The sequence below is a fragment of the Ornithodoros turicata genome, chromosome 4 (assembly GCF_037126465.1).
Source record: "Ornithodoros turicata isolate Travis chromosome 4, ASM3712646v1, whole genome shotgun sequence".
In the NCBI taxonomy this organism is placed as follows: Eukaryota; Metazoa; Arthropoda; class Arachnida; order Ixodida; family Argasidae; genus Ornithodoros; species Ornithodoros turicata.
This window is the reverse complement of record NC_088204.1, coordinates 54162343-54187904: the sequence shown is the minus strand read 5'-3', so window position 1 is coordinate 54187904 and position 25562 is coordinate 54162343. Positions and strand designations below refer to the sequence as shown.

General features: G+C 45.2%; 1 protein-coding gene and 1 long non-coding RNA gene across 3 annotated transcripts in view; one reads left to right on the top strand and one right to left on the bottom strand.

Moving 5' to 3' along the window:
- LOC135391555 (uncharacterized) overlaps nt 1-4688 on the bottom strand; it is a 202718-nt gene extending 198030 nt beyond the window's left edge. For both annotated transcript variants that reach the window (XM_064621853.1, XM_064621854.1), the window contains exon 1: nt 4526-4688. In XM_064621853.1, the coding sequence (XP_064477923.1) occupies nt 4526-4615 (90 nt within the window). In that variant the 5' untranslated portion in view covers nt 4616-4688. The remainder of the gene's footprint in view (nt 1-4525) is intronic.
- Nucleotides 4689-19023: 14335 nt separating this feature from the next.
- On the top strand, nt 19024-21808 carry LOC135393189 (uncharacterized). Its single transcript, XR_010422521.1, has 3 exons — nt 19024-19285; nt 19418-19749; nt 20741-21808. It is a non-coding gene; the product is annotated as an uncharacterized LOC135393189 (long non-coding RNA).
- Nucleotides 21809-25562: the final 3754 nt, after the last annotated feature.

Genomic DNA, 25562 nt, shown 5'->3' with positions numbered 1-25562 from the left:
CTCAGTTATCGAACACTGTATTGGTGCTAGGTACCCCATCAGGCTGATGCCTTTCGTGCCTGATGGCCTCATTTAATTTTCTATGAAATGAGATCCTCATAAATTTATATGGCTTTTTTGACAACGTTAGGGTGATGACTTCATGGCACTGAAGGAACAGGAGAGGAAGACATCTGCAATGGTCATGACAGTTGTCCGTCAGGTACGGGACCAATTTCTTTTATAAATGTAGCACGTAGCGTGAAGTTGTTACTAACAAAAAGTTTTTCGTTCCCTTTAAAGGAATCTACAGGTGGTGAGCACGCGTAAGGACTTGACATATCTCAATACAACTTAGACCTGCCTGTTGCACATGAGATGTGTGACTCTACTTACACACACAAGCTTCTGCAAGTTCGATGCATGTATATTTTGAAACATGGAAGACAGAGTGCTAAAATATATCTGAGGTGAAAAATTGAGCAGCTCATTGCAGTAATTCTATCATTTATTTTCAGCATTTTGGGAAATATATAGTGATGGCACGATTACCTGTGTTGTACTGCCAGACCATCTGCTATTGGAGTTCCATGTCCTAGTTATTATATATAATAGCTGTTTGAGGCTATTACATATTTATTATGAAAGTTTTGTGCCTGTGAGTTCCTGCAAACGTGCTCTGCGGTGATCATACTGGATAGGGAGCTATGCCTGTATAATAACAGTGACTAATATTCTTCTGCCCATAAACCGATTCCTAGGGTACATCCGCACCCTTGGAAGTCACTGGAGAGGCGTGTTAGCTTAGCTCAGTTGGTAAGTGCCCTGGATCAGTAATACAGAATATGTTGGCTCAAGTCCTACTACTGGCTAAACTTTCCAGTGACTGCCTTCTTTCATGATTCATTTCTTACGCACTTGATGTTTTGTATGAATTTGTTCTTTCTATGTGTTCCAGTCTGAGAACATCAACTGCCATGTTCAAAAGAACTGGGATATGCCTCTGCAATCTGGAACCCATCCCAACATCTCTTAATCGACAAAGTAGAATTTGTACAGAACCGCACGGTTTGTTGCTTGTGATTACCATCCTTTTTTCAGCGTCTGAGCCATTAAAACCCAACCCCTTCTTACTCCTTTGATTACCAGATCAGGTATCATGGCATTCTTTCGTAAGTTATATTACGGTCACCCTCCTCCCCCACCCCGCTTACTGTCAATCCGCTCACAAGTTACTTCCAAGACTTGATGACCCGCACAAAGTACTTGCTCCACCTACACAAGCAAAAAAATTCCTCTACTCTCCGCACCAGCTGATGGTGTCAAACTGGAATGACCTTCCTGTCCACATAACATCAGAACAAAATATATTGTCATTTATTCCCAAGTGCTATGATCATTTTCAGATCGAAGGAATTTCTTTGTGGTGAGTGAACGAATTTTGTGCATTTTTGTGTTCATCATTTTGGTGTTTGTCTTTTTTGGATACAACCCTCCCCCCTTTATTTAAATCCCTTCACAACGATCTTTAAAGTAAACAAATGAAATGAAGAACTTCGTGATACTTTCATAGTTGGAGCATTTTTAATGCATATTTTAAAACAGTGGCTGCAAAAAATGTGTCAGACACCGTTACAAAGGCTGCCGTCTGTATCAGGTGAATCATGATTTTTCCCAGAAGCCCAATAATGTATGACGCTGCATCACATACGCTATTTTGGAACAATCTCTGCAGACATATTATGAAGATATTATCTGAGTGCCACAATAAACTATATGAACCACATTTCATGTTACATCATCTTTGACTACAACGTGCCTATTTGAGCAGCCCAAGATACAAAACAAAAGGAAAATTGAGGTTTTCGATAGTTAACTTGTGTAGTGAGCACTTCTGGAGGACTGAGAGCAGGAACAGGATGTCACACACAGGGTAACCTGCATAACAGTCTGATTTACTTCCACATAACGATCATTAAAATACTTGAGGTGCTTAAACAATACTATTTGGGTGCTATCAGAGAGTAAGAGTTCGAACAACACTTACGACATACTGACTGAATGGGCGGACAAAAGGATGCGTCAGAACAGGATTGGATTTGTGTCTGGTGGAATTGAGAGCGCAATGTAATTCTTACCAGGCGGAGCAGGCTGATGAGATGGTGCTTTGCGCCAGGGATCAGCACAATGGTTTATCCAGAATCCCAAGCATGGAGGGGTGTTGAGAAAAGTTGGGGGGGGGAGGGGGGTGATTATTATAGTTACATCACTACCGACATTTGTCTACCGCTGAGATTGCAAGGGCACCCCCTGTAGGGGGTACTTTCACCTAGTATCTTGGGTATTTAAAGCATGTAGTAGTTAGTATGGGAAAGGCTTTGCGTATCCGGTTCACCGCGCAGACTGGTATAGCGATTCTCTTGTTTTTTCCAAGTTTGTGCAACACCCATCTCACGAACTGTTGGTATGTAGTGTATCTATTTCCTGTATGAGACACGCAAGCTTTGAACAAAGCTAAAGCTAGTAGGACGCCGACTATTAATTCGGCTGCACTCTTTCTGAATAATTGACGAACAATAACGAAAAGTTCAGAATAACTATTTTGTATTGAAACCAACCAGCATGATTGTGCATGAGACACGCTTCTTACTTGTGAATATGAGCGATAGGTTCGTGCTGCCCTCGAAGTTCTAAATATGCTACTCTCAGAGCAGCTCCTTGCAACATAAGCACTCGACTTCTTTCGGCATTATTATGCATGAACCACTCCGGCCCCTTTACGCGACGCCGTCAAACACGAAATTTACACAAACTGTTCATGGGCTTCATCATGATGGATGCTGAAAGCTCATCTAACAGTCTGTCGTTGGAACTTCCTCTTTATGGTGAAGTCGATTCGCGGCTCAACATTTCGAAAGCAAGGCCTCCAAACTCTGCTGCACGTAGCAGGTCCCTCTCAGCTGCTGAAAGGCAGCTGAAAAGCTGACTTGTCGACTCCGCTGTGCTTTCACGTCCATATTGAAAAAGCGTCCAGCAATACGGAAGTTGCGGAAACCACCCGAACCTCCGGTGTGGACTTTCCACCAATAAACGTCGCGGGCGTTTGACGTCATACACATGGGAAAACCACTGCATAATAACTAGAGTTTTGCGCTGATCGCACGAGTTAAGGGCAGAAATCGAAACCGCTTTTCGGCTCCTTGTTTGGAATAGTTCGCGGCTCCGCAGAGATGAAACGTTTCAGTTGTAACTTAGAGGCACCATGTAGGTTCGTTATCCATACAACAAGACAAAAGCAGCTACCTTTAAAGCAGCTAGCATGTAAGTTTCCTTTCCCAAGAAATTGACTGGCACCACTGACCTGTAAAGCTTGACGCGGTGCAATAAGTCAAGTAATGTATCCAGCAGCATCCAATATGCCTTGTAGCGAGCTTCCTGTAGTACACGATAGCATGTGGCGAAGCCTACTTACAAAGTAGCGGTGCTGTTCATTGCAATCAATTATACGAAAAGTATCAATTTTCAGTCACGTCTATTTGATTTGGAGATATAATCATCTCCATCATAGATATCATAGAATCATGAGATGGTCCTTTTCTAGGCTCCCAGGGCGAAAAACTTTGCAAATGGAAAGTAACGACCTCAGTAATGCGTAATTTTACACATTTTGGGTTTAGTAGTTGATACCGGTAATAACTTTTTTCGAGTAGCGGGCATCATTCAGAGTATCACGCCTCCAGATGATATTGTTCCTGAAACAGACGTAGGGCGTTTTTGCATTTCTGTAGCCCCACGGCATCGTGTACTTTCTGTTCGACTGTAACAGAAGGATAGTATATTGTGCAAGCTGCTCTGGATGCATTAAACCCAGCAGGAACCGTTCAGCAGCCCTCGCTGACATGGCCGGGAATTTCTTGACATATTTGTTGATAACATGGGTGCAAGCGGACAGGACATTTAGCTGCAGCATGCTGTGGAACAGCGTAAAACCTTCTCATCCACGCATATTGTTTGTGTGAGATGTGTTTAGGTTAAAAAATGTGACAGCTGTATGTGTCGAGTATCATAAACTGTCGCACGCTTGATTTTCCATGCTGTTCCTTAATCCCAGACGTTACCTTTCATTTTATCTCCTGTTGGTCGTGAGCCTACATGGATGTCCTGCTTACAAAATGTTAGAAACTTCAATGTTTAGCTCCCTCAGCTATTAGTTCAGATATATTTCAATCCGTTATATTCTAAGATATGTAATTATTGCATCACGAGCGAGCTCCTTTTGTGAAGTGAATTCGATACAAGCTGTACGTGCACCAACTCTGAGCGGCATCATTCATGAACTATGCTACTTATCTGTTGAAAACTCTTGTTGAAAATAGATTGCATAAAGCCCTGGTAACTATTTTTTTTCTTCTTTCACTAGACCAGACAAACTCGAGAAAGACTGTATTAGAACGTACATAGATGTAGTCGATTTACATTTGGCATTGGGACACATTAGGCAAGTGCAGAATTGTACGTGAGCTTTTATGTGTATGTATGCACTCACCTGAAAATAGACATGATGGCCTTGGTATGTGCGAATTAGCTGCAATCTTTTCCGTGACTTATCGTCCGTCAGCATAACGCGCGGTTCCATGATGATCTCAGTGAAATGCTATTTGCGAAGTGATCGTTTTCATCCACGCGGAACTCCAGTTGTACTGATGCGTGAGTTCTTTGTCTGGCCAGCATTCGTCAGGTACTACGCACCTTTCAAAAACATCTGCCGTTGCAGAATAAAGTGCTCTTTGTTGATACTGGAAACTGGATACTGGAACACTTCGGGGTAAATAATTTTTCTATCAGGTGCACGCAGTTGTACGTCTATTACATCGACACTTGATGGTACTTGGTTGAAAAGAATGGTAACTATAGACTAGGGACGTAATTAAGAAGACTGCCATTGAATGAGTTTATCGATGTGGTCAGTTGAGTCCAAAGCGAAGAACAACAATTAGCGTGTAAAAATAGTTTTCACAAATGTAATTTGTACCTTAGCATTGAAAGTTATCCGATTAGCTAATTATTACCTAACTATGAGGAAATCCATCAACGGATCGTCTATCAATAAAACAACAACAACTACATGAATGATTATGTGATGAGGTGATTCACCGCAACAATTGTGGTACCGTACCTCAGTGCGTGTGGGTTAATATATGAGTGGGATGACGATGAAAAGGATGAGGTATACACACTCGTACACACACAATCAATAGCATATTAACACATTCATCGTCTTCGTATATGAAATTCATTTTGGATTCATTCTGCACTTACTGTGCAGTGTAAGTTGTTTTAGTCAGCATCGGAATTGCCACGATTTTTGTGACACGCACTGAAAACACGATGACAACTAAAAATATAAAATCACGGGGGCAAAACAGTGCTACATTCGCCACATGCTGCGTTCATAAATAGGTATTACAGTCATTCATAGGAGCTAGGCAACAATAATTTTACCGCAATTGCGCATCTATTTTAGATTTGTTGACTCTTTTTGTCTAAGTTTGACTACATCAAAAAGACAAAGAAGTGTCAGCAGTCATAGCAGATCATTGATTCGTGCCGTTCCACATTACTTATTTAGATTTTTATAGTCTCCCTCCGCAGAGGGCACCGGTTCGGCTGGTGTTTGGTGAGTGGCGACACACGGGCCCCAGCCCCGAGTCCCAAGGTGTTATCCGCACCGTGCCGAGGGGTAGAAGCCTTGAACGGTGGCGGTCATGGTCGTGGTCAAGCTCCGGCCGGTGGTTTTTCCTTAAAACCCCGGGACTTTGCCACATGCATGAATGTGAAGTATGGATTAGGAGACCTTCAATTAAAATGCACGTCTGAGGCTGCTTGCGTGTTAATCCTGAATGCTCGTCAACTGCTCGATACCCGGATTTCTGCATTACTTCACAAGACTTTAAACAGCTGTCGTGGAATAATTGAAGTTCCTGGACTAATTGTTGCGCGAGTGGAGGAGATCCTTGCCAGCTTGAAAGATCAGCAAGTGATTGATGTGCGGAAGATAAAAATAAGAAAAAAATAATGAGTACATAAGAACAAGGAACACTCTGCTTACATTTGACCAGCCAGCACTCCCCGAGAAATTGAAAGTGGGATACCTCTCAGCCGATGTGCAACCCTATATTCCAAACCCTCTCCGTTGTTTCCGTTGTATACAGGTTTGGCTATGCGGCGGACTCGTGTCGTGGCTCCGCTTGTTGTGCACGATGTGGTCAGTCTGGCCACGAGACTAAAGAATGTAAAGGGCCAGACTGCTGCGTCAACTGCTGTTCAGACCACCCGACATATTCCAGATCAAGTGCGAAGTTTACGACAGGACTCAAACAAAAACAAAATTGGTCACACAGACAGAAGCAGTAGTATTTACGGACTCAAACGCAAGTGAAGACAAAGGAGGTACAACAACAACAGAAAATAGTTCATGACTATGACCTGGGGTGATTCACCGCTGGAGAGCAGTACACTACCGCATTACAGGCGAAGCGTCAGATGTCAGATATGAAAATGAAGTTATGTGCAAGTACAACACCTGAACTCTCCTTGAGGTACAGATTCATCTCCAACCACCCAAACTTCCGAGGCGTCACCATGGTGGTGGTGGTGATGAAAGTGCTCGCCGTTGTCGGCCTCACAGATGTGGGCAACGTCACCGCCATCGACACCACTCCTGTCATCACCACCAATGGAAATGACTTCTATATGGAGTGCGACGACGATGAAAGTTTGAAAGGCTCATTCGCGAGCGCGGGCTCCCAGTCTAAGAGACAGCCAACAGGTAGTTGGCTGTCTACCAGGCTGTCCAGGCTGCCAGGTACTGTATCGGGGAGTGGCTCACTCCGCGATATATCGCCTAGGGAACTGGCGGCTGCTCGGAAGAAAACACCGAGACAGCCCATAATGCCCCCCCCCCCAAAAAAAAAGTAATGAAACTTTGCTTGACCAGTGTACTCTTCTCCATGATGCAGACACGTCTTGTACACATCTCTCTTAGTTTCTTCAATATGGCTACCCTATACAGTGGAATAGTCGAGGTTTTTTAACAAATCTTGGTGACGCCAATGACTGATTGATTGATTTGTAAAAGAAAAAATGGAGATGTTAGTCTCGAGCAACTCGGGACTGGCTACTCCAGGGCGCGTTATTCAGAAAAAAAAAAGGAAACTACACAAATCTATGAATGAGAGAAAACATCATGAATGAATGGAATGGATGAAAACACCACCGCAAAACTTGGCACCAAAAGAAACAATGTAGGATAGTCCACGGGCGAAATCTCTCACAGGACAGGTATGAGGCATTGAGTATCGCTTTACAAGGGACTTATACTGAATCCACAACAGACACACACACTCCGGCGGTGGAACCTATTCTCAAAAGATCGTCCCCAGATGCAACACGTACATCTGGCGGTGTCGCAATCCTCACACGAAATTCCGTTCCTACAAAAACACCTTCCACCATCCCCATATCATCTTCATCATGTATCTCCTGTCTCTTCCAGAGATTGAAAACAGATCTTGAAGCAGTCGGTGTTCAAATTTGCTTTCATCGAGTGATTTCATTTCAATTCAGGCAAGCCGGTCCCGATGGGGTCATCAATTTTGATAATCATTTTATATGTTACGATCCAATCTTTATTATGAAGAACGTCACAAGTCCCGACCTTAAATCTTAACGCTTGCGGAGAAAAAAAAAAAAAAATCGGACAGGTCACTAGGCTTAGCGAGGCTGTATGCGCGTGAATCGTTTTGTCGCATTTTGAAGTCTTATAACTTGTTACGATTATAAGCGAAGGTCCGGGGAATTTTTTAGCTCATTTTACAGGTTGTGAACTCTAGTTTAGTTCCGTGAAATGTTGTCTAGTTTGCAAAGTTTTTCCCGTAGAAAATCGCAAATTTGCTCGAGAACGCGTAATTGCTCATATTTCGGGGCCTGGTTACGCAAAGGCTAGACATGACATGTAAAAGAACTTTACATCATTGGAAAGAAATTTTTTCGATCTTTCTAATGGTTGTAAGATCCAGCTTCCTCGGTATTTAGCGGGCGCGACACGATTAACCAGATTACGCGAAAATGCGCACGTTTTGCAGGACTGCCGTGCATCCGATTTTCGCGAAAAAGAGCTGATTTATTGCTTATTACATGCTCTTTCGAATGATATCGGGCTAAAAGCGGAGAACAGGTCAGATCACTCAGAATACCCCGTCATACTCCGAAGGCTCACTGCGAGCGCATTCATCCCGACGCAAGCGAGATTAATGTGTTGGATGCCTCATTTCCCTGATACTTAGCCGCCGCACTTGGATGGCCAGTTATGTAGCACACAGTCGGTCGCTGAAAAAATATTGCGTACGATATGAGAGCACGTTGTATAGTCGCCGTGTACATGCAGTCGACACGTCTAGCACGTTAATGGTTCCATACTTGCATCCTACTAACTTTTGTCACCAGAGGGTCAACCTTTGCTAGTGACGGCTGTCAAGGCCACATCAGTGACAGAACGACACCAGGTAGACGATTTAACAGCAACATACATCCTTTTTTCCCCGATAAGCTGATAAGTAGGGTTTGTGGTTTTCGGCATTTATTTTCAACCCATTTCGGGGGTGTTTATCGGCATTTATATTGGGGACTATAAATCGGATTTTTTCGGCATCTATATTCCGCCCAAAAAATAAATGCCCGAATACGGGCATCTATTTATTTCGCATGAAGGAGAGCCTATTTTGCGGGCGAAGGTAACAACGAACCGAAAAGAAGTGAATTGATTCATGGTTTCATTAATAATGTCTTTTATTGCCTGTGCCAAACCAGCAAACAATGAGACTACCTCTTGTTGTAATAGATGCAAGCGTACATCATCATGCTCGCATCTGTCATAGCGGCTCGCTCCTTGCGATTAATAACACGCAATTTAGAGAACGCGCGCTCAACATTAGCGTTAGAAACAGGAATAGCCAGTATGCGATAACAAAGGCCATGTGCTGGAACGGGTCGTCCAAAACTGAATAGGAGATATATCCACCTGAGGGGCAGGGCATGCAGCATATTCGAAAAACTCGCGTTTTATATCATCCATACGAGATTCATCAACACAGCTGAGGTCATCCTCCTATAAGCGCTTACGCACAACGAAACAAGGGCACAGCCTGAAGATAATGCCACGCTCGAGAAATAGTCGACAAAGGGAGATTCCAAGGGGATTTCCGTTTGCGGCTCCAGGAATGGCAGCTGTCAGGATACGAGAAATTCGTATTTTTTCGGAATATTCCGAATCTGAAAAAAATCATTCGGGGGGTGTTTTCCGGCATTTTTCGGAAAATGCCGAAAACCACGAACCCTACTGATAAGCTAACAAAAATGACATTGCTGATTCCTCAGCGGGACACCGTGGGGGGGCGGGAGATTACTGAGTTCGGAGTTGATGTCTGGTCGTCAACGTAAGGCTCTCGTTCCGTCCAAAAGGAAGGGTTCCAACATTTCTTCGCATTGTTCCATGCAACGACGTCGTCATGCCTCAAGATGTGCACAGCAGTCGTCGTGTGTTTTGCGCGGATTATGCTGTTCGCCACAAAAAGCCCATACCCAAGCAACACGGCTTCATGAGTGTCAAAAGCCTGGACATCAACGCGTGGAAGCTTTAAAAGAAGCTTTAAAAGAAGTCCTGGGCGAGGTGACGAAGTCGGTGGCAACGACGAATTATGTAAGACGTGTGTGCATTACTTTCGCTCAATGATTGAGGAGCTTCCGCAACGGTCTCCTCCCGCGCCTGTAATGGATGAAGATTACGTCCAAAGAGAAGAAATTCGTGACTAGATCAATGAGAGTATTTCTTGCGCTAAAATACATGTGACACCACTGCGAAAATGAACGTCCCTGAAAAGGAAGCAAGTGATGACTTACGTCGCACGAAAACAGGAGGAGGTTGGAGATGTAATAAGCAAATCCGTTCTCCGGATGATTAGCGATGCCTATGTGGTAGAGCATACGACCGCACGTGGCCATGCAGACTCCTCCACCTGTGTGAACCACATACAGAATATCAGGAGCGCGTATACCAAAGGTGCGCTTCGCAACAGGAAAGGTGCCAAGTGTTAACACTTCTGCTCGAAAGCGTCACCAAGAAAGAAACATGATACTGATACCGGAGGCTACCAAGTACATCGTTGACAAGTCAATGACTCTAAGTGCCAAACATGGAGTGTGGGCGTTGCCCGGGAAATATGCTGGACAGCGAGGATGGCATGGCTGTTGTACTCACTTTCTACTTGGAGGACGAAATGGACTGCTCTGTTCAGAGCCCCAACAAAAGGGATGTGGTCCATGTACTGAACAACGGAAAAGGGGAGCAAACGATTCATGACTCGTTCAATCAGAGAAACCTATAGCCTGTTCAACACATCTCACCCGAACAAAATTCTATTCACTTCGTCCAAAGTGGGTTCAAAGGGCTCCGCGTCAACAGCAGTGCGAGTGTTGCTACTGCGCGAACTTCGACCTGCTTGTTGCTGCCATAAACAGTATCGCTTCCGAACAGGTGAGTGAAGAAGATTTCAGAGGTATGTGCCTTTGTGAGAAGCTTGAAACAAAATCCTTCTTGCGCATTGAATGTGCAAGATGCAAAAGGCTCAAATTGCAGAAGCTGCGAATTCGGCGATACGAAACTATAACGCTCGCCCTCTGGCAATCAGGGGACCTAACCGAGAAGACCTTGAGCGCACAACAATTCCTTAAGTATGCCAAAAAGTGTGAGGGTATTTACATCAAGCACAAGCATATACAGACTATCCAGACGAATGTTATCAAGAACGAATCTAACCCACATAGCCGACATGTGGTTCACCATTTCGACTTCGCTGAAAATCGGAGAATCAGTTTGTCCAGCGAGGTGCAAGGGCGATACTGGAGAACTGACCAGATTTCCTTATTGACATGGTGTCGCAACGACGAAGTCTGGTACAAAGAGCTTTGCGACAGCAATCGATGATCGATCCAATGAATTGATCGATCCAATCGATCGATCCAATGACACGGAACATGCGCTAATCGCCTTGCAAAAAATAGTGGAGGTGCTAGAAGATACACTTCCATTATTTTCTGGCGTCTTCTATGTCTCAGACGGTGCCGCCGCCTATTTAAAAAAAATAAAAAATATCAGCTGAACGAAATTGCAAACAGCAATTTGTTGCTGAGATGGCAGTTCTCCGCGAGCGGACATGGAAAAAACGTGTTTGATGGTGTCGGCGGGTCACTGAAGCACACTGCGACCATGCACAATCTGCGGTGCCCCGCTACTGAAGCTTCTTCTTCTTCTTTTATCTGGATGCTTGCTGCAGCTATGTGGTGACTACATACGCGTATGTAGTGCGTATGTATGCGTGACTACATACGCTCCATTTCTGGTAAGTGGTATAGGTGATGTCCACAGAAAAGTCTTTAGCATGTGTCGAGCTTGCTTGGGACAGCTTCCAGCCTTTCTCGGTGCTGTTTGAAGGCGGGGCATTGGATGACCACGTGGAGCGTATCTTCCCGCGTGTTACATGTTGCGCATAGTGGCGATGCTGATCTCATTCCGTAGAGAGTCGCTTGAGTGTAGAGTTGTCTCAGGTGAATTCTGCGGACGGCTGTTTGGATAGACCTATGCTGATTTCTAGGGATGATACCATTTAGTTCCGGATAGATGCGGGATAGGTAGTGGGACAGTCTGAGGTTTCTTTTCCACTGGTGTACCGATCGCTGTGCTGTCAGTTGTCCGATATATGATCTCGTGTCAACTTTTGTGGAAGGAATTCCTCTCAGGGTTGTCTTGGCGAGCGCTTCTCTAGCTGTTTCGTTCGCACCCTCGTTTTCTTGGATTCCACAGTGGGAAGGAACCCACTGAAAGACAACACTGTTGGTTGATGTCGGCGACAGTAGTAAGAATTTTGTATACGAAGTATGTGTCACTCCCTAGCCTGATCATGTGGAGGGAGGACAAGGAGTCGCTGCAGATTATCCTTTTTTTTTGTAGATTTTCTGATACGGCATAGGGCTTTGAAGATCCCATGCACTTCGGCCATAGTCGATGATGTACCATGGGAGAGCCGGTATCCTTTCCTGACGTCTTCGACAACAAAAGCACTCGCAGATTTTCCCTGGGAGCAGGAACCATCCGTATACATAATTGTCTTAGCTGGAAACTTTTCTTGTAGATGTGTCAGGGCCAATGTTCGGAGCACTGATGAGTTTGTGTCAGCCTTCTTATTGATGCCTGGAATGGTCACGTGTACTCTAGGCTCGTGCAAGAGCCAAGGAGGTCGGTCTTGCTTCATGGTGTGTATCCTTTTCTTTGGGAGACTTATCAGTAGTTGCTTTAGGGTCCGTGCTGCGCTGCTCTTCTGCCTACTTGCCACATTTTTGATGAGCTCGTTTTGATGCCGTGTGATGAATCGAACAAGATGTCTTTATAGCTCTTGGCTCCTAAGTACGACCGCAGGAGGCTCCCGTGCTTCTCCGAGAACAAACGTCCTGGTTGTTCTTGGCACTCCAAGGCAAATCCTAAGGCTCCTTCCTAGGATTGCATCCAGTTGTCTTTCCTGATCAGCATTGATATTTTGTAGGTGTGGGAGGGTTGCTCGCGTGCACTGACCAGCACGGACGTACTTTTCGCTGCTCTGAAGCTTGGCTAGGCCTATTGCTGTTCTAGCCGATTTCGGCCCTTCAAGGGCCCTCTTTGTTAATGGCCACTGGGCGGACTGTCCCCCGCCGAGACCTTGAAAACCAGGATGGACCTCCAGACGGGTTCTGTCCAGGGCGGAGTGACAGGAGCCGTTCACCGATGGATCGACGGCCTCCGGGCGCAATGCGCGACGACGATCCGGTCCTGCCTTCTTCAAAGGATCCAAATGCACTGCAGAATTGGTCCGATGCCACTGAAGTTGGGGATGGTGAGTTACCGTCAGCGGTTACCTTCTCCCCGCCTCAGAATCCCCCTGTGACGCCGCCACCTGACATGGAGGGTGTCGAAGATGGGAAGGACCCTTTCACTCTTGTAGCATACCGCAAGAATAGAGCAAAGGGGATACCAGTTGTTTTCAAGCCCCTTCAGGAAAATCTGTCATTCTGGAAGGTGAATCCCAACACTGTGGCCAAAGAGATATGTTCTGCAGCCCAAGAGGAAATCCTGAGTCACCGTTTTAACCGTGACGGAAGCATATGTGTGTGTGTAACTTCTGAAGGAGCAGTAGCAAACCTGATGGGCCTTAAAACGGTCGCCGGACTGGATGTTGCAGTCATCATTCCGTCATCGTATCTGAACAACATGGGTAAAATTTATTATGTACCACTTGACTACGAGGACGAGGATATTGCCTCTTACCTGGCAGAGGAAGGTGTCACTTCGGCTCGCCGGCAACGACGTCATGTCTATACGGAGGGGAGTTTAGACTACTATACGCCACTCAAGTTAGTAATTCTTACGTTCAAATCCAACATGAAGCTGCCGAAGACTCTTCGGCTGGGGTTTAATACTTACCAAGTGTCTGAGTACGTTGAAGGCCCCGTCCAGTGTTACAAGTGCCAACGTTTTGGTCACCTGGCGCACTCTTGTCGAGGGTCAACACGGTGCATGATATGTGCTGGGCCTCATAAGTTTACAGAATGCACTGCTCGGAGGCAGCCTAAATGTGCCAACTGTGGCGGCCCTCATGCCGCTTCTCACTCCATGTGCCCAAAGAAGCGGGTGGCAACAGCGGCGCACCAGACGGAAGTCTTGAACCCAACAAGCCCATCGCCTCCGAACGGCAGTTCGCGACGTGGCCAACAAGGGCGTGTCGGCGCCTCGCGTCCCAATCCATACCCGGAACCTCCCAAGAACGCTCGCGTAAATGTCATGCTGGCTAAGAGCAGAGGCTAAGAGCTAAGGCCCAGACAACTTACAACAGTTCAAGCAGCTACCAGTGTACCTGACGAGCAAGTTCATGGCCCGCCAAACAATGGCGGTGTGAATTCTCGTCCTCAAGTTTGCCCTACATATGCAGGAGTAGCTGGGAGAACCTCGAGTGTGGGAAACAAGAGTCCACCCATGTATCAGCGGTCGGAGCCTGAGCGTCGCGTCGACACAAATGGCTTGGCCGATCTTCTGCTTCCCTTGATTTTCGCGGCACTCAAGGCCATCCTGCAAACTTTCCCGAGTTCTTCAGAGCTCTCAGCCGTTAAGCAGCTTCTTGCAACGGAGCGTTTCCTCGCATCTGTCCATGGACCGCTGCTATAAAAACGCAACTCTCCTCCAATGGAACGCACGTGGCTTGCGCAGTAAGCTCCCTGACTTGAAATTGTTTTTATTGAAGTACCAGACCCCCATATTGGCCATCAGCGAAGCCTATGTCAAAGATGACTTTCGACTTAGCGGATACCGCATAGTGCGATCAGGAGGTGCGGCCTCGTCCAGAACAGTATTGTGCGTACGAAGTGACCTGACTTTTGCTGTGCAGCCACGGACGCCGGGTATTGCTGTGGACTACGTCACGTGTGTAGTACGCTTCCGTGACGTTTTGCTCACTGTGGTTAGCCTCTACGTTCCTCCCTCATCAGCCCTTACGAAACGTGAGGTGAAGCACCTTCTGGAAAACTTGCCTCCTCCATTCATTCTCGTAGGTGATATCAATGCACATCACCCATTGTGGGGAAGTCGGAAAACGGACGCCAAAGGGAGAATATGGAGCGACGTCATTGACGAACTCGATGTGTGCTTGCTGAACGATGGCTCCTCCACATTTATGCGTAGGGACTTCACCACGGATGTCCTCGATGTCTCTATCTGCTCGAAAGATGTCTTCAGAAAGGCGTCATGGTCTACGGATTGTGACGGGAGAGGAAGTGACCACCTTCCGATATTCATAGCGATCCGTGGATGCACCATACAACGTGGCAATAGGTCCCTTCGTCTGGTTAACTGGAAGGTGTTCCGGGAGCGATGTGAGGTGTCATCACAGCGGGAGATGACCGCAGACCACTTCTCGGAGGTGTTGTCAACTTCTCTCCGTGAGTCCTCCAGACACGTACCTGTTGCAGCAGGTCATACGGGCTCTAGTCCCCAGGTGGAACAGCTACGTGCTTGCCGTAGAAGAGCTGAGCGAAGAGCTCGACGCACGGGTTTACTTTCCGATATTGTCGCAGCGCGTCATTCACTTAGAGCTGTGCAACACAGGTTGAGAGCCCTTGATCGACAGCGTTGGCGCCGGTTTTGTGAGACGCTGTCGCCCTTCAGCAGACCCGCCAGAATTTGGCAAGTTGCACGTAGCCTGCTCGATGGCCTTCCACGCACCAATCCACTGGGGTCACTTGCTCTGATCCTCAACAAGTCTGAGGTCGACGTAGCTCTGGACTTCTGCGGAACTGTGGCGGCGGCTGCGGAAGCTGCGGGAACTGCAACGTTTCATACCTACATGGTTGAACTTCGCGAGGATCTTGATCGTATAACGCTCCCGTCGAACGCACAGCTGGATGCGGATTTTTCTCTGCCAGAGCTTAAAACTGCCCTTCGTTTGTCCCGACCCAAATCGTCCCCTGGTGTAGACGGGATTACCTATTCAGCTCTTCGAAATCTTGGCGCTGGGGGCCTTCGAACTTTGCTGTTTATATGCAACAGCTCATGGAGATCTGGCCTGGTACCCGCAAGTTGGAAGGAAGCCATGGTGGTCCCATTGCTGAAGCCTGGCAAGCATCCGTCGCACCTGTCCTTTTTCCGGCCAGTTAGCCTTACCAGTTGTGTCGGTAAGGTGATGGAGCGGATGGTTCTACACAGGCTGGAATGGTGGTTGGAAAGGAATCACGTTTTCTCTGATGAGATGGCGGGCTTCCGTCGGCACCGTAGCTCAGTTGACTCCCTAATGGACCTTGTGACTGCGTTGAAGTCGCCAAGAGCTGCAAGAGAATTGTCGAGGCTCTTTTCCTTGATGTCAAACGTGCCTATGATACGGTCAGTCACACTTATGTATTGCACACCCTCCTCCGGGCTAGAGTGCCTCACAGGCTTTTTGTCTGGGTGGCTGACTTCTTGTCCAACAGAACCATTTTCGTCCGCACTCGGGATGGGGACACGCAAAAAACAGTTTTGACCAGGGTAGTGGGCCGCACCTGAAGTGGCGAATTTCCCCATTCATTATCATTAATTTATTTGTTGTTGTTGTTGTAGGTGTGGAATGCTATGTGCCAATGATTGGCGTACCAGTGCCTGATGAAAGGTCATGATCGTGCTCGTGTTGCATGATCATGAACTATCCAGTATGCTTCCGACATCGTCCGCGTTTTGACAAATAAAGGACAATCAACACAACTGATTCACATCCCCTCGAGTGAAATTCGTACGCTGCGAGAAGTGGAACAGAAGGAATGGAAGGCCGTGCAATCCACAAAGGGCATTCGCACTTCCCATGTGTGGTACAAGGCACTTGCCAGTGGATCGCAGGGGGTGGCGCCACAGGTCAAGCTTGCAACGACAGCAGAAGACATGCCATCATATAGAGTGCTTCTTACTGATGTTCGTACTGATGTTCCATGATTATGTGCATCGATCTTCTCCATGTACATATGCCCTGCCACCTATTGTGTGTTGAGGATATACATGATTGAACAGCAATTGAAATTAAGTAGAAACTCTAGAGAAGAAATAAATGACTGCTACAGCTGCACGACATCGTTCCTGACTGCACATTCAAATTCGGTGCCTAAGCACGCGGGATATGAAACATCCAGCACATACGCGTCGGAATGAATGCCTTAGATAATTCTGCCCTTATGGCCTGTTATCTGTTTTCAGCCCGAATAAATTTTATAGCATTCGTAAGAGCATGTAATAAGCAATAAACCAGACGTTTTTCGTGGAAATCGGATGTGACCATTTTGCATTGCAGTCCCGCGAAACCTGCGCATTTTCGCGTACTGTGGTTAATTCGTCCTGTCGTGTCGCGCCCACTAAATAAATACCGAGGAAGCTTCATCTTCCAACCGTTAGAAAGATGGAAAATTTTTCTTTCCGATCAAGTAAAGTTCATTTCCATGTGATATCTAACCTTGGTGTAACCAGGCCACGAAGTGTAGGCAATTTCGCTTTCTGGAGCAAAATTGCGATTTTCGACGGGAAAAAACTTTGCAAACTAGACAACGTTTCACGCGGCTCAAATTGAGCTCACAACCTGTAAAATGAGCTAAAAAATTCCCCGGGCTTCCGCTTATAACCGTACCAAGTTTTTCAAAATGCGAGAAAACAATTCACGCACATACACCCTCGCTTCACCTAGTGACCTGTCCGAATTTTTTTCCCCGCAAGCCCTAGGATGTCAAGGTCGGGAGTTGTGACGTTTTTCATAATAAAGATTGGGTCATAACATATCAAATGATTATCGAAATCGATGACACAATCGCGACCGGCTTGCCTGAATTGCAATGAAATCACCCCATAGGGTTTTAGCAGTTTGTTCTTTACATCTACTCCCATCTGTGATGGAGGTCATAAACAACTGGAAGGTTCCCACTGTATGAATTCCCATCGCCGTGTCTTCTGCTTGGCGCTTTTAATGCCCACAATTCTTTATGGGAAGTCAAAATATTGACAGACGGGGGAGGATGATCGAAATAATTTTATTCACAAGGCCGATTTGCATGCTCAACACAGCAGCACCAACCTATGTAAACAGTGCCACACAGTCCTTTTGGGCAATAGATCTCTCTTTATGTAGCCCGTCTCTGTTCGAGGACATAGACTGGGCAGTAGAGGACAACCCTCGAGGTAGCGGCCACTTTCCTTTATTCCTAAAGTTAATCCATACAACAAACACTTTGACTGCACGACCATCACGGTGGGAATTGTCCTTCGCAGATTGAAACCTGTTTCAAAGGAAAGACACATTTTCACAAGAGTCTTTATCAGGTATGAATGTCAACCAAGCTAGCGATGTTATTACTACCAGAATTATAGAGGCAGCTATTGCATCAATTCTACAAACCTCCGGACGTATCCCCAAGCGCCCCAAGCCCTGGTGGACGAGCGATTGTGAGAAAACACGGAAGGAAAAAAACCGAGCGTGGGGTATCTTTCGTAGGTACCACACTGCACAGAACTTAGTTGCGTTTAAAAATGCACGAGGTAAAGCGAGCCGTACTCGGAAATAAGCTCAGAAGGAATGGCGGAGAGGATTTGTTTCGTCGCTAACGTCAAATACACCCTCAAAGAAAGTTTGGGAGAGGCTGAGAAGTATTATGGGCGACTATCGTAACTTTTCCCTCTTCTACAAATGAATGGGTCTTCCTGTGACAATTTGGAAGTACAAGCAAACCTCCTGGGTTTCAGAGCGTGTCGAGCTCTAGACATTACAGTAAAGATTTCTTGAAGATTAAAGCAGCTGCTGAAAAGAAAAGTATACCTGGCGGTCATGGTGGGCGTTTCGCATGCCACCGAAAGACACGGCCCTAGAACCAGATCGCATCATATACACAATATACTAAGGCACCTGTCAGCCGAAGCACGGGAATGCCTTCTGCAATTCTTTAAAGGTCGGATATGCCGATTTTGAAGTGCCGCAGAACTGAGCGATACTCGCGCTGTGTGTTCGTTAGCGAAGACTGAATATGTGTGCGAAATATCTTGGTCCAACGGTTCGTAGTTTTTTAGAAAGCATTTTTTTTAGTTCTCAAGCCCGCCCGTCAGACCGTCGGCAAACCCTGCGCACTGGCGCACCGACGTCACTGCTCTCGGTGTATCTGTCTTTGGCTTGGCATGAACTCTTGGCTTCGCCGCTTGGCTTCTTTCGTTTCGTCCTCTGTGCATCGTACATAAACGAACAGCTGTTATGTTATTGCTAAGCCGGAAACAAAGCGTGTCAATACTTTTTTGGCACGGCGTCGTTTGGAAAGCGCACTTCCTTGTTCTGACCTTGCCTTTTATGGGCCGGAGCGATATGATACGTGATATGCCACGGCGAAGTTGTCGAAGATGCGACGGTGCTACGCTGTTAGAACAATTTATCGGAGCATTCAAGTGTTACCTATTATAAGCTGCCAAAAGACAACGCAGTGCGAAGCTCTTGGCTCACAGTGGTGCTTGCTACTTTCCACTGCAAGGATTTCGTGAACGAATGTTATCATAGATTACGCGCGACTCCAGAGGCAATTTGGAATCTCGGCACGAAATCGTCTGATGAAAATCTAAAGTGCCCGACGCACAACATTTTGAACGTGCCACGGAGGATCGAGGCAAAAAACGAGGGCAAAAAAGGTAAGTCGAGGTTCAGATATAAAAAATAGCAAGCTTAATGAATCGATTGTGCAGCTGTCCTACTGCGCTTACTCTGATATAACCACGATTAACAACACTAGTATTGATAATCTAACTTCTGAATTATCACAGGTGCACGCTGAAGGCGGAAATGAAGCAGGATCTGGCTTGCATCTGGTGCATGAAGAAATTGCTGACACGTTAGTTGCAGCCTACCTCCCCCAACAGAAACGGCAATGTTATGTTATAATTTCAGTATTCACCTATGTTCAACTTTTCATGTGCGCTCGCATGCGGACATCTTGACACCACTTTTAAATCTGCCCTCAAAGTTACAACCTGTGCTTTCAGGGTGGAAAACAAAGGTCGCCATTCCGATTAGCTGCCCAGTTCAAGCACTTTTGCTGTCTGGACACTGGTTCCTGTGGATGGGGTGTTACAAGCTTCACTCTCTGATATAGAAGGTACGTTACATTATTTCAGTTAATTTCTCTTTTGCACATTTTTGTTACTGTTAGCTGGATTACTGTTGGACATACAATCCTTTCTGACACGAAGAAGCTGATGTCGCCTCTGATAACGTTTTAGAATTTTCAGTGTCATCAACGTCCATTGAGGAAGGTGCCTTTACTATCTGTGAATCTTTAATTGAAGAATAGCCCAGAATTCATGTTAACATTGTCTACTCTTATTAATTTACTGTCTGTGTTCTGAGAGCTAAGAAAAATGGAAACTATTTATTTGTCACAACTTCACACTGGATGTGGTACTGGATTGACATGTATGCTAAAATACCTGGATTCTACAATAATTGTGTCGAACTTGGTGCATTACCGTGGGCAATGCCACATCCATTACATTTTATTGGGTCCGGTGCACAAATACTGTGTGCATACTGCATACATACATACTGTTCGATAGGCAAAAATACCTGAGCAGTGCTGTGTAGTCTTTTTACCCAAAGTCCATACTCTTACTGCAAAGTCACAGTACGTAGAACAGCAATGTGCAGGTATGCTGCGATAGAGATCCACAACAGAAAGAAGACTGTTGAGAGCATCTAAATTTTAATGAGACGAGACTTTCGTGCACAAGGCTGCTCTTGTTAATGTCTAACATGAAGTTACAAAATCCCAGAATATATAGAACATGTTGTAATGTAGAGAGCGAGGGTTGGTACAGACATAAAAATAATTATACAATCATATATAATAAAATAAAAAGAGGGTACAACTCCCCCTCAACTCAACTCGACAACTCAATAACTCTAGTTGTCTAGTTGTCTACATGCCTTATATATTCTGGAATTTTGTAATTTGATGTTAGACCTCAAGAAGTACAGCCTTCTGTGCGAAAGTCTTCTTTCTGTAGTGCACAATCATAATAAAGTAAATATGACTATCCATTTCTTGTCATTAAATGCGTGTTCTTTTTTTTTTCTTTTTTTTTCTGTAGTGATGAGCAACCATAAACACATGCCAGAAAGGGAGTCTCTTTGGGATGACAAACCCTCATCACCTCATGAGGATACAATGGTTGACGATTGCTGACAATGGTTGTTGGTTCATGTTCTCAAGCACATCGAAACTTCAACAAATAATTCATGAAATAAGCCATACTGAAACACAGGCAGCCAAGGACAGACTTTTATGCCCTCGAGAAACTTAGCAACACATTGCAGGGACTCTGGATGCTGCCTAAATTTCCAGAACACAGGGCTCAAGCCAGCGGTTAAACAACAACTGGTTAGAGAAATCCAAGACAGTTGCATGTGTAAGCAGTCCGCTGTTGGATTTGCTTCTGTCCGAGATACGTTATCTCAAAGGGGATGCACGGGCGCACTCAGAATGATACTAGGGCTGCCTGTGAAATAGAATGAGGAGAAGGGGAGATATATAACCCTTTTTTCTTGTCTATTATTCTATTGGTTAAATTGTCATTTGCTTAGCAGCATATATGTGTATATTCCACAGTCTGCTAATAAATATATCAGTTGAGAGCTAGCAGTCGCATTGTAGATGTCTCATCCTGTCCTTGGCTGCTTGTGTTTCACTACGGCCATGCTTGCTATTGCAAAAACAGAAAACAAAAAAAAAGACCATAGCAAAACACGAAAAGAGTGACCTAAAAAGCTGCCTGTTCTAGTGCTCACATGGAGGCAATGCAATGAGGTAACTTGTCCCATTCATGAACTGTGCATAGTAGTACATATTGCAATGGCAACCGATTATTCAGATTTTTCTTCAAGTACTTTGTTTTTTTTAGCTTTGTTTGCACAGTCTACTATTGGAGCTTTATGTGATTCCCCTCTTGAGATACTTTAAGATTGCTGATGCTGTGCAGTTTGTAATTGTGAAACTGTACTGTGCTGAGGTACAAAAAGAGAATTGTCATATCTGCATTTGAGTACATAGGAACAATTTGTAATACTTTCCTTGTTGGCATTAATATTTGTACCAGGTCACAACATTGTTGATTGATGGAAAATGTAAATAAATATATTTATTTGCTTGCCCAACAGTACACAAATGTATTCTTTTCTAGTGAGATATTCCCTGTTCACCAGACATAAATGTGGAAAAGTTAAAGGGGCACAATGATGGTAGAGTCTAGCATTGCTTTTTGCCACTTCACATATATTCACTGTTATTCGTGTGCACATGTAGGAATAGGAAGGTAGAGCATGCGCATAAAAAATGTCGTATGCAGCCACACATATGGTTCAGAAGATTAATTAGATGATGCCCAAGCATATATAATTGTGCTTCATGTGCAATGGGTATGCTAACGCATTGCTTCCATGAAGCCTTTTTATTTATTTTTCATAAATTCTTTTTATAAATTGTATTTTTTATTTTCTATAAATTTTATATTACTTATTGTATACTTTTTTTTATAAATTTTATAAATTAAAAATCAAGTTACACGGCCCATGTAAGAGTGCCCTTTGCAAATGGTTTGGTAACGTGTCTCTAACTGTAAAGGTAAGAGACAATCGAGAATGCTGCAGACGGGGTTGAAACTTACATATTGCTTATTATGTCCTACATGATAAATAATAAATACAAAGTGATTTTCACAATAATTCCTGAGCACGGAATTAATTCCGAGGCTGGCCAGTGATGTCACCCAGGACGACAAGTTACATAATTGCCTCTAACACTTTTACACCCCATGGGCTGAGTTGTGAATTGAAACAGCACTCTACAGAAGAATAAGGTGCACCTGATTTCTAGGATCTATACTATGCCCTAACTCTTCATACCCCACATTTCTAAAAACACCATTTCTAAGTGGCAATATGTGCTCTGGTACTTCTTTTGCGTCTGCATAGTGTACAACCACATGGCTTCTGGAGCTTTCGTGTGCATGTTTTTGTGCTACGGTGCTCATTACAAACAATATCCAGATGTTAGACATAAAACGCAGTAGTTTGTAGCGTGCCACACAACGCAGCGTGACATGGGAATGTGTGATTCAAAGAAAGCTTCTGGAAAATGCACAGAATCCCACAAAAAGTTTAAAATGTGATTTGTATTTCCTTTTACGTCTGTCGTCGTTACATACCACGTCGACGGTGTTGCACATTGATAAATCGTACGTAAAACTTGTCCCATAGCAGTATGCGGTTTCTCAAATACATAGCACAATTTTTTTCCTGCAAGAATAAAACGCTGTCGGCATTTTCTTGCTAAAACGGCTGTCGAAACGTCAGTCTCTACAATGGGCAAGTGCTGTAAAGGGGCTAACGCAGACGCGACTTGATACAAATTGTACGTGCTCACAAAACACAAACGACGAATTCCAGTCACAACATCGAACAGAGGTTGGTTCACGAATGAGTTCGCAGCTGCTGCACTGTTTACTTATCGCGGAACGGTGGAACCCGGCTGTCCGCCATCTTCAAGCACAAATACGTGAAGCCGCGAGAAGCGGTAGCTGGAATCCACTGACAAGTAGGAAGGCGCGTACACGTCAGAATGCCCGGGGTGCATCTACGTCATAAAAATGGCTGCGCCCATGTGTGTTTCGGAATGAATTATCCATTTTTTGACATGGTACTGTACCGAACTGAGAGAATGAAGGTGCATTTTGGGGAGAGCTGGATGTGGGCTTTCAGAATATAACAACCGTTTCGACTATTTGGGATATCGGCATAGCTGACCTTTAACTTAGTTTTTAAAGAAGGGAGCTTTCTTCTCGTTGGAAACTAGCCACAATTCTTCCTTTGTTGAAACCAGGAAAAGATGCCTCCAAGCGAAGCAGTTACAGGCCTATTGCTCTCACAAGTTGCTTGGAAAAAACGTTGGAGCGGATGGTGAATAACCGCCTTGTCTATTATCTAGAAGAAAATCAGTGTCTTAGACAGAGTCGGATGTTCTACAGCTGACAATCTCGTTCGCCTAGAAACTGCCATTCGGGAGACATTTGTAAGAAAACAGCACTGCTTATCGGTCTCTTTTGACCTAGAAAAGGACCTCGACAGTGCGTGCCGCTACGGTATACTTTTTGTCCTGCATGCTTTGGGGATACGGGGCCGTCTTTTTCACTGCATTGCTAACTTTCTTGAGGGGAGGACCTTCAGGGTCCTACGTTACACAGTATTATCACAATCCCTTCGTCCAAGAAAATGGTGTTCCGCAGGGATTGAGTGATTGGTTTGTAAAAGAAAAAAAATGGAGATATTAGTCTCGAGCACTCGGGACTAGTACTCCAGGACGTATTATTCAGAAAAGAAAGGGAAACTACACAAATCTATACACTTTGAAATGGAATGGATGAAAACATCACCACAAAACTTGGTACCAAAAGCAACAGTGTAGGAGAGTTCACGTGCGAAATCTCAATGCACAAGAAACACAAAGCGTCACAAAGTGTCAAAGAGGTCCGTCGAGACGAGAAATTGCACAAAGGCGCGCATGGCACGTATGAGCTGATTTGCGGGCCAGCACCCAAGAACCTTTTCGGTGGAGTATGGCCGATTATCCAGGCGGGCCAGCGATAACACAAGGGTACAACGGTGTGCACTGTACTTCAGGCAGCCTTGAAATATATGATCCACGTCCTCGACTACATCACATGGACCGCAGTTGGGGGACGAGACCATGCCGAGCTTAAACAAAAGTCGTCCACTGTATGGCACTTTGAGGCGAAGCCAGTAGATGACCGACGTAATGGGTCGAGGAAGTGCGACGGCATATAAAAACGGAGATCTGGGTCTACCTGCGCAGGGATCTGTGCTGAGTGTGACACTGTTTATGGTTAAAATGAATTCTGTTGTAAATGCAATTAAACCTGCGATTACCTATTCCCTATGTGTGGATGATCTACAAATATCGTTCTGTTCCAGTGATCTGGGTAGATGTGAACGGCAACTACAGCTAGTGAGCTAGTGGGCAAACGAGAACGGGTTTAGGTTCTCACCCGACAAAACAGTTCGTGTCTCATTTTTTCGAGTAAGGGGAATGTTCCCCGAACAGTCTCTTAAAATGGACAGATGTGACCTAGCCGTTCAGCCGGAATACAAGTTTCTTGGTCTTATCTTATGAGAAAGTGAGGTGAGTCTATGAGTCTATATAGGTGAGAAAGTGAGTCTATGAGGTGTATGAGAAACTGACCTTCTCGACTCAAACTGCACACCTCAAAGCAAAATGTGCAAAGTCCTTAAACCTCATGGGGAGCCGACCGGAAAACTCTTCATGGAGTCTGTATATCCTTGATTCGTTCAAGAATTGACTATGGGTCTGTGGTATATGGTTCAGCACGTCAATCAGTTCTGAGACGTTTCGATGCTATTCATCACCAAGTACTTGGTCTGGGTCCGGCGGCATTCCGTACCTCGCCGGTAGAAAGCCTTTATGTTAAGTGCAATGAATGGTCATTAGAACGACGAGGTTTTATCTCGTCACTTCTTAAGCACTAAGGATAAGAGAATACCCTGATCATCCTGCCCTCTCATGCGTTAAAGACACACACTTTCAACAACACTTCATTAATGGACCCACGATCATCCTACCACTTAGAATGCGCCTTTTGCAAGGTGTTGGAGATGACGGGTTCACATTATAGCTCTCTTGTGCTGGAAATCGAAGCCTGCTTGAGGTACCCGAGTTCGAGAACCGCGGCCCTGGGCACTCGCCCCCACTGCAAAGAAACCGGCCGTTTTTTTTTTCTTTTTCTTTTTTTTTGCTCCACCAGGGCGTAGCAAGCCGACATAGGTCTGGCTGACCTCTCCTTGCGTGGACGCCACCTCCTGTTTATTAAACTTACATACCCC